The sequence below is a fragment of the Pleuronectes platessa genome, chromosome 14 (genome assembly GCF_947347685.1).
Source record: "Pleuronectes platessa chromosome 14, fPlePla1.1, whole genome shotgun sequence".
NCBI classification, from domain to species: domain Eukaryota; kingdom Metazoa; phylum Chordata; class Actinopteri; order Pleuronectiformes; family Pleuronectidae; genus Pleuronectes; species Pleuronectes platessa.
This window is the reverse complement of record NC_070639.1, coordinates 21,776,106-21,785,955: the sequence shown is the minus strand read 5'-3', so window position 1 is coordinate 21,785,955 and position 9,850 is coordinate 21,776,106. Positions and strand designations below refer to the sequence as shown.

Here is a 9,850-nt window from a genome sequence, read left to right as displayed (position 1 = left end):
GTTTTCCAAACATGTACACATTGATACACAGAAAGAAGAGTTTTTTGAAAGTCCGCACTTTAGAAAGCGGTTGTTAAAATCTCTGTGGTAATCACGCTGATCATTCTGGAGGATGTGGGTTATGCTGCTGATGAGCTGTACTCCATTATGTGGACTGCATTTCTATTATTATATCAAGCGCATTTATATCAGAGGTCAGGCTAAATAACACAGACACCTGTCAGCAGTGGTCACATTAGTAGCTGTAGTATTAGCAGAGAATAGACATTATGCTCTATTAATTATTAAGTCTAAACGTCAAAGTGTCTATACTGGTATTTAATGTCAATTTTCTTTTCTAACTGAAATATATATATACAAAGTAAGTTAGCTTTATCTATCCATATATCTATCTATCTATCTATCTATCTATCTATCTATCTATATATCCATCTATCTATCTAGATCCAGGGGTGACCTAAGAAATGTAAGATAACACACAGAGAGCCCTGTTCATAATTGTATGACACTTTATTGATAAACACATGTGAATAACAACCTGTTGTATTCGGCTTATACAAAAAACTCAAACAATCCTATCAAAATCAATAGCTGACTATAAAAACGTATATGAGGCTATACAGTTCTGTACAAGAGAGCTGCTGAGCTTGAGCATCACAATGGAGTAGCACGGCCACTTCGAGAACAAAGTAACATTACAAGATTTTTATGAGAATAAAGTCGTACTTTCACGCAATTTGTAAATATCATCAGATCTGTTTGTCGCCTGCGATAAAAAGAAGAATGTGGAACAAAAATACATATTACTTAATACATATCACATGAGCATCACATTGTCAGAAGTGTAAGGAAGGAATGTGCAAGCGTCTATTCTGAAGAAAGAACCACACAGATATTGTCACTTTTGTGAAGGAGGAAATGTGGTGGCGGTCGACAGTGATCAGCCATTTAGAATCCAGAAGGCAGACGTAATGGAACTCCTGCGAGCTCAATAAAACTTGATTCTAATAATGTTATACCTTTTTCCTCTTTCAGATTTTTGAATAGAAAGTCTTAGTATAAAAAAAAAATCTTAAAATGCTTTTTCAAAGGATGGTCACATTGGTTTGTAAATTTGAATCGCAGAAAAGGATCTTGATAGTTCACACACACTTCTGAACTGTCCACTTCTGTCTTCTGCTGCTTCTCTACTGTGTTGTGACACGTAGATATCATCATGTTGAAATGTAGACTCGACAAATAAGTTTCCCACAGTTTCCTCAGTGCAAAGCTTCACTGATGGGACTAAAATGGTTGACCACAAATAAAATATTTGTGGCTTAACCTGGATAAACAAAAACAAAAGAGAATGGATCATAGTATGAAAAGGTATTTATACATTTCATGAAGCGCTCATGGTTCTTTGGTGAGTTTAATAATATTGCAGTTAATAATGAAAACCGGCCCTTTTTGTCCAAAACGTGAATCCCTGCAGTAAATGGTCTGAATGGTTGAAAGTTGTCACATGACGGTGGATGTGATTTCTGAGGACATTGAGGACCGGCTCGCCCTCGACACTGATGCTCTCTCCAGGACGCCAGCCTTCCTCATGAGCTGCAGCAACCTCTTCCGGAACTTCTCTCCCACGAAGGCGTACAGCAGCGGGTTGACGCAGCTGTGGAGCAGGCCGAGACTCTGGGTGGCAAACATGGCCTGATCCACCGCCATCCTTGCTGGGCACCGGTAGGGAACTATCTTTGTCCTGAAAAACGTGTCTGCCATCACCGCAATGTGGTACGGCATCCAGCAGAGCAGAAAGGCGACCACCACGACCACGATCATTCTCATGGCCCGCTGCCGCTGGAAGCCCCCGCGGACGTGAAGGAGGCGCCGGATGGTGACTCCATAGCAGGGCAGCATGATGGCCAGGGGGATGACAAAACCCAAGGAATGGCGGAGCATCCTGGTGGCCAGCCGCCACTTGTCGGCGGTGCCGGTTTCGTAATGTTCAGTGCAGGCCGTCCGACTGGAGTTTCCAGAAGAGAGAGAAGTACTGAAGAGGCCCGGCATAGACAAACACGCTCCCACAGCCCACACAGCACCACAGACTCCCCAGCTGACCAGCTGTCGGTTCGCCTTGCGAGCAGCCATGGCGCGCACTATCACCATGTAGCGGTCCATGCTGATGCACGTCAGGAAGAGGATGCTGGAGTAGAAGCTCAGCTCCTGGAGGATGGTGATGATTTTGCACATGGCGTCTCCGAACACCCAGCCCCACGTGACGGAGACGGCCCAGAATGGGAGAGTGACGGCGAGCAGGAGGTCGGCCAGCGCCAGGTGGAGGAGGTAGAGGTCAGAGGGCGGCAGCGCCTTATTGCTGAGGCCGATCACCAGCCCCACCACCAGGTTTCCAGGGATGGCCAGCAGGAAGACGAGGATGTAGAATATACCGACTCCAACCATGACTGCGTCTGAGGGGGAGAAGGGGCTGCAGGGCTGCGTCTCATGGTCGATGAAGAACTCGGAGTCATTGTAGGTGAAGTTGAGTTCATCGTAAATTGAGCCAAAGTCATAGACTAAAGAAGATGTGTTTGGAGCTGAGGAGAAAAACAAAGATTAAATGTTAGACATATATGAAATGATTGTTACCCTGCTACATAAACCTTAATTTAAACACTTTAACGACCAGCAAATCACATCTACCTACTAATACCACAAAACGTCCATCTGTTTCTCTGTCAGTGGAAAGCATACCTCGTGAACACTTCATCTTATTGACTTCACAAGTGGCATGTGTGTTATTACTGGCCCAGGGAAGTGTTGAACCAAGTCTGGTGGGATTTGGACACTTGATGTGTTCAACGCTAATAAAAATGACCAGCGCTCGGTAGCAGTCAGTGGGGGGGGGGGCTAATGTGACCACTGCTGTCTTCTTCTATGTCCTCGGATGATTTGATGAATTTGACACTCACAGGAATCTGCAGGTGCTGATCTACATTCACAGCAATGACATTCACACAATCACTTCCTCTTTAGCCAGTTCTTCTCAATGTAAAAGCACAACGTCAGTTCTGTTATTGTAATGCTTCAAATCCTAGCTGATCAACATTCCTCCATGAAACAGCAATGTAGATAAACCAGGTAGGATGAACACAGAGTTTTCTAACTTCACTCTGCACCATAGACTGTTTTTTAAAAAGCTCTGCACACGAACAATAAAAAGTGACAGTTTATTGTAAAAGTGTTTGAGGACGACTCAGTAATGACCAGGAATACTTCTGAAGTATCTCTGGAGCATTAACACAGGACAAGAGAACAGCTACATTTACAACGGGCACATCACTAGTACATAATGTGGTCATAAACCTGTTACACAAACCATTAATAAAAAAATACTCACTTCACAATGTATAACCAAATCATGTTTTCTACATTCGAAAAACAAGGATTTTACATTACTGTTTTATAACAACCCTCTTTTACTCTTTTCAATACTAAAATGCTTCAAAAAGAATATTCACACAATATTTCAATGAGGATGTTGAACAGTAAAAATCCGTTTGCCCAGTTACTTGCAATATAAACCAGTGAGGCATTAACAAATAATAAAACTGTATTAAATCAAGCAATCAACTAGTACAAGTTATTATTGTGAGGATGAAAAACACTCACCAGCCATCGTTGTGTCTTCTTTACTGGAGGAAGCGACTTGTGTCACAAGGAGACAGGGAAACAACACTTGTGTTTCTCTACACTCCTCCCATCACTCTGACCGGGGGCTCATCTGCTGCCCGACTCACAGGCTCATTCTGATTGTGCTGAAAATTTCAAAAAGAGAAAAAAACACACGTTTAATATTAAGAATTTGTGCAGATGCTTTCTTCTTTTAACAGTTATTTGTGTCAGATAAAGATTTTCAAATTGTTTACATCGATTGCATTTGCCACACAGTATATTCAGCACTTGTATTGGGCTGCAGCCAGATTGCTTTATTTTAGCTTAGTTCATATTTTTATTGAACTAAGCAACTTTTTATTTTAATCTTTATTCATCTGTCCTTACTCATATTTAATCTTAACTGTGTCTATTTGTTTTTTATTCACTTTCTACTTGTATCACGGCCTTGTCATCACTGCCGACTGTTGTCAATCAACACCAGTTTGGTTATTCCTGAAACACAGTGCTTCCCCTATTAATAAATCTCGAGCCACAACATCATCTGAATCATCGGTGTCATGAGATGAGCTGTGTTCGTCCCCCCCATAGAATCGAAAGAGAAACCAAATCGTTCATGGATTTTAAAATAGACAGTGGATCAATAATCCACAGATATTCAAGAGATGCAGAGAAGAATATAAAAGAAATGTTAACCTCCCTGTGATGCTTGTTGTAGTTAACTTTAGATTCACACAGAGAAAAAACGACCACGTACAAAATTCTTCCACTTTTGAAATATTAGATCCGTTGCTTGTTCTAAAGAACAGGTAGTGGGTTGATGGGGTCAACAGGGAGAAACTGAGCCTGCGTCAACATGTTGTGAATCTAAAACAACACAAAACCACATGATTTGACACTTTTCATTGACCAACGCTTCCACGAGAGGAAGTTCCCCGGCTCATGACACCCATGTGTTTTGACACATGAGCGACAAGCATCACATTTCCTGCCACAACTCTCCTGTGTTTCAATTCCCACTTGTCACAAGTTACTGCAGGTTCTGGATCATGAGGGGCAGCGGAGGCCCACTGACATGCTCTGAACATATGGTTCTGAGGCGTGTGGGATTAGGGAGAAAATGAATGAGTGGGCTGAACACCATGTCCAAACATGGTTCATAAGAGATTGAGATGGAAAAAAAATCCAAATTAAGCCATAGCCCTAATTCTGTTTCACACATAAGAGTACAACAGAAAGTTTTGTTTCTTTTCTACCCTTCCCTCAAATCTGCGTTAGACTTATATGCATGTGTTCCCCCTCATGCCCACAGAACAGAGTGTTCACTGAAGAGGAAGAAGGAGCCAGTGCATTAATGTGAAATGGGGCAACATGACCACCCTGGGGTCACGATGTGTAGGTGCTTGGTGCAACAGGATGTGAGGAAACAGGGTTCTGTTGAATGCAACCCATTGCTTCAAAATGGAAAACTTAATGCAGAGGCTTTCAGTTTCTGAAAGCGTACGAGTCTTCATCCGACTGTGAGAAAGGAAGTCAAAAAAAGAAAAATGGTTCCAACTCATTTTGGAGCACCTTCCGTAACAGATGAAGTTTATTTCTCCCACCACTAGATGGTGCTGCAGTATTATGTCACTTCAAGTTGGATGGGAAGCCACTTTTACATTTTGCAAGTGAACTGGAGTGCTTATTAAACCCTTATAGAAGGTTCATGTGTCGGGGGTTTGTCTGTGGTGTTGTTGATACTTGTGGCAAAACTGCAAATTACAATACAAGGCAGCGTAAAAACCTGTAGTATTATGACCAACATGACATTTTTGCATTGGCATTCTAAATAAATAAAAGTGTGGTATCGTCAAAACAGACTACAGAAAAGCAAATGTGGCAGCAAAATTACTGTAAAATTTATTTCGGTGAACCATCTTGCCAGTTTCTTACGTGGTCCCACCTCGATGAGTACAACTGATGGCAAACAAGGAAAACATGTCTTAAGGATGAAAACAAAATAAAATAAATCAGTTTAAAAGTTCATAACTAACACCTGTCCTTTCCACAGAGTCACTTGGGATGCAGTTTGGCTAAGAGAGGGGAATACCCTTGTTCATTAGGTCCGAGAACTCACTCACTAACTTTAAGGCCTTTTCCCACAAAATGAAAAAAAAGCAGAAACGGATTTCCTGAACTAAATGACAGCCAAGTTTGTCGCCGACATAAATTAAGAGAAGAAAGTGCATCGAGTGTTCAAGTAGGGTGTGTCGTTCGAAGAAGGAAGGGTTATAGGACAGCGTGTGTGTGTTGGGGGGTGGGGGGGCTGCACTGGCACAGAACTGGCAATTTGCAGTGAGTTAAGAGGACGAGGGTGCAGACTGAGAAGGCCCAGCACAACTCAACAGTTCCTGCTCGTGCATCGAGTGGTGGATCACAGTCACACTGTGCTGCTGCTGAGAGAACAACTTGCACGACACGTGACAGACGACACATTTGACTTCGTTGGCCTGTTGAACAATAATGCAAATAGTCCCCACTTTAACTGGTTACGTCTGAAAGTCATTCTAGGCTGTGATCGGGATGGTTCAGAGTTATAATGGGGGGGGGGGGGGGGGATATAAGGGGATCCATTGTTTTCCACCCCCTCAACATGAAAGGCCCACTCGAATCAGCCACACCTCAATCTCATCTCTTGGCACGGCGTGGGTCCCTGCCGTTGCTGATGGTGACTGAGGACTTTGGGGCTGTGGGGGGGCCGGAAACCGAAGAGGGTGGGGCTCCGTTGCCCGGTGACCGACCGTTGGGTCGCCCAGAATTTCCATACGTGGGGTCCCGGGGGGGGCCGGATTGTTGGTTGCTGTTGGTGGGGGTGTACGGTGTCATGGCACCATTACCTGTGGGTTCAGACACACGAGTGAGTACTTACACATGGAGAGGCATCTTTAAAAAAAGGTATCTAAGCTGCTTCAGTTTTCTGGTATTGTGTAATACTTAAAAAAAAAAATGTTTGTGTGTTATAAGCAACACAATATACTAAGGCAACGCTATAAATCGGCTATAAAAATGCTTATTGTGGCACCTGTCCTCTTCAGAATAAAATGCTTTAAGCATGTACACTAAGGATGTCACGACAACCGATACTTCCGCATCAGGTCGATGCCAACATTCTCAAAATGTCACGGTACTCATACCAGAGGGACTGAATGATACCGACCCGCCGCTGCAGGATGGTTGCCACCGCTGCTTCGGGTCGGGGCCGGGCCGGTGTCCTTGTACTGTGCCGCATTACCCCGGGTCCTCCCTCACCACCGGCCCTGGTAAGAGGCTCTTGGGACCCGTGCAGTGCTTAGGGTTGAGTTTTTGTTTGTTTGGTTTGCCCTGGAGTTTATGAGACACGCATTATTATTACGCGATATTGAATTGGGAATCATGGTAAGTTCTTGGCAGCAGTATTAACCACCATCTTTCTGGTATCGTGACATCCCTCATGTACACAAAAGCTGCGAAACCTTTACATACATCTTTTGCGGAGCTGAAATCTAAACTCTACACTCAGAACAAAGGACTCTGTTGTTTCCTGGTGCGGTTAAAGGACAGACGTACCGACCTGGTGGCGCAGCTGTACCTGAATTCTGATTGGGCGGAGAGTTCCCCCTTTGGTTCTGGTCGGGTTTACCCTGTTACAATGGAGGAAGAGAGTTAGTTTATTACAGCTTCTAAGCACTGGGGTCCGACTGCACAGAGGACAAAACACAGAACCATGAAAAGTATTAATATAGGTCATCAGAGGTTTCTGTGGATACTCTACTCACAGACTTGTTCTGGTTTGTTTGGGACTGCAGGTCTGGGTTTGGTTCACTGAAGTTGGGCACTTCTGAATACACCATACAGAACCTGGGGAGACAGAACAACAACATTCCAAAGATTAATCATGATCTTTGTGTGGTATTTAAGTTTGTAGACGGCTTCAATAATTTGAATAAACAGATATTACAATAAAAAACTTGATGATTTGAACTCTTGCAGATAATTTGTCTTGTTTTCCTTTTCTGTCGGACGCTGATGAGTGTGGCTAAAAGCCAGAGACACTACTCTTTAACCAGACTTTAATTTAGAGTCTTGTATAATCCTCGATCAGGAGACGTGTGACAACCAGAATTTGAACCATAAGTAAAAGTGTATGAGAGCTACTCACTCTCCAATCTTCTGCAGATCTCCTCCTCTTCCAGTGTATAAAGTCAGGCATCCTTTCCATATGGATGCATAGCTGAGACAGAAATCAAATGTTAAAACTCATGCAATCACAAAGTTACTAATCCTATAGTTTAGAAACGAAGGGGCTCAGATGTATAACGACTTCTCAAGTGCCACACGTCCACAGTTTGTGTGCATATAGAAATGTTATAACAGAAACTTATTAAAGAGAATAATAGAGTCCAGTAAGGAACTGAGAGACACGTTTACTTGAAGGCTTTTTCCAACAGATACGTCTATAACAGGTTTTTGAGTGTTTCCAACTTCTGTTCTGTTGTCTCAAGTTTAAAGACAGAAAGATATTAATCTGTCAGACGACCAGTAGATCTGTCAATGAAGGGCCTTGATGGTGCAGTTCACAGTGAACTCTCTAAAGTGACAGGTGGAGGGAACTGGTGTGACCTCGAACTGGAGAGGTAATCAGTGCAGGAAACCAGTGTGTACCCTCTGGTGAGCTTGATGATGTCTCCAGCCTGGATGAGGCTGCCCAGCTCGTCCCACACGGAGATCGCGATGCTCCCGCTCTTGTCCGCCACTTTGCAGGAGCGGACCTCGTGGCCATCTTTCGTCTTGGTGACTCGTCCTGGATGGAGAGAACCAGAACAAGTTGCATGACACCGGCCACAAGCTGCAGCTGCTGGGGTCCCATCTAACACATGTTGAAGTGTGTGTGATCACGTGTAAATGGGAAACCAGTGAAACCAGTTGATTAAGTGTGCAAGAAACCACTCCTCACCTATTTCCAGAACGATGAAGACGATGTTCAGATTCTTGGACCCGGGCTTTACATCCTTCAGCAGAAACACGGCCTCGGTCGCAGGCGCCGCCATCGTGAGTCCGGATGAGGAGTAACCCCCGTGGGCGTCCGTCCTGTCAGTTGATCGGCAGCGAGGAGCTGGCTGTCGTCAGTCACTGTGTCACTGCTAACTTAGCTTTAGCCCCGCTGCTAGCTCATGAGCCCCGTTAGCCGAATGCTAACACAAACTCCCGGGGACGCTGGTGTTAGGTGTCAATAAACACGCGGGCCACCAGCTTCTTTAAGTCGGGTTCAACTCGAGCCAGAGGCGATTTAAAAGCTTGACAGGCGGAAGAGAGATGAACTATCTAACCCGGGTTAACCGCTGGCTAGCTCGCTACCTACTTTTTCTTTCAGGAGTCTCCCTGTGCATCTTCCCTTCCGCGACTATCGTCATAATGGGCCGCTTCTTCCTTCACACGGCACGGCTTCGATACGGGGGGAGGGATATCGTGCTAATAACAGCTGGAACAGCACCCCGCGAGTTAGACTATGTCAGAGAAATAACCCGAGTTAGATCAGAGAGTTTTGACAGGCGGACAAATGGCGAGTCAGGATGTTCCTGTTTCAACAAAGCCCGATCTGTTGCACCACAGCTGGTGAACTCCCTGGAGCTCGTGCAGCACGCGATCATTCACCAGGAATATATTTTTAATATTATATAATAAAACGCACAATCCGCCGTGTTTCCTTTGTGTGCAGCTGTTAGCTCTGCTAGCGCCGTGTGGCTTTAAATGCTTTGTTTACACGAGCCGGTGCGACCTGTCCGCATCGAGCTGTGTTGCGTCTGCAGCGAGATCCCATTAGGGTCAGACTTACTGGTTATTAATGGATAAACCACAGTAAAGCTCGAAAACCACCATTTGAAAGTGACACACGCTAAACCCCTGATTGAACAATGCCCCCAAATCTACGTTAGTGAGCGCGTCCGGTCCTATATATGTGACTCGGCCAGTTCCATTATTGTCCTGATGGAGGGGGGAAGGTACATATAGAAGATTCTATTCACCTGTTTTTTAAACAATAGAATCACAAACCAACAATTACCAGTTGTCTGAATCACTATTAATACAATGTGCATGTGAGCAGAGTTAACGCTGCGCTTTTATTTTGATAGAGAAACGAAATAAGGTGCTGGTTTCTACTGGTTTCGACCGAGTG

At 44.2% G+C, this 9,850-nt stretch overlaps 2 protein-coding genes across 3 annotated transcripts; both read right to left on the bottom strand.

Annotated features, from left to right (window-relative positions):
- Positions 1–491: 491 nt before the first annotated feature.
- On the bottom strand, positions 492–3,797 carry LOC128455951 (C-X-C chemokine receptor type 2). The gene is made up of 2 exons (XM_053439928.1): positions 3,652–3,797; positions 492–2,576 (listed from the first exon to the last, which is right to left on the bottom strand). Exons 1-2 carry the CDS (start codon positions 3,656–3,658, stop codon positions 1,501–1,503), a joined length of 1,083 nt encoding a protein of 360 aa, XP_053295903.1. The 5' UTR covers positions 3,659–3,797; the 3' UTR covers positions 492–1,500.
- A 1,734-nt stretch (positions 3,798–5,531) lies between these two features.
- Positions 5,532–9,602, bottom strand: nabp1a (nucleic acid binding protein 1a). 2 transcript variants are annotated; one of them, XM_053439929.1, is made up of 6 exons: positions 8,630–9,602; positions 8,338–8,476; positions 7,835–7,906; positions 7,452–7,533; positions 7,247–7,316; positions 5,532–6,533 (listed from the first exon to the last, which is right to left on the bottom strand). In XM_053439929.1, exons 1-6 carry the CDS (start codon positions 8,721–8,723, stop codon positions 6,325–6,327), a joined length of 666 nt encoding a protein of 221 aa, XP_053295904.1. In that variant the 5' UTR covers positions 8,724–9,602; the 3' UTR covers positions 5,532–6,324. The 2 variants fall into 2 exon arrangements, with proteins under 2 accessions (XP_053295904.1, XP_053295905.1); XM_053439930.1 differs by having other exon boundaries at positions 7,265–7,316.
- Positions 9,603–9,850: the final 248 nt, after the last annotated feature.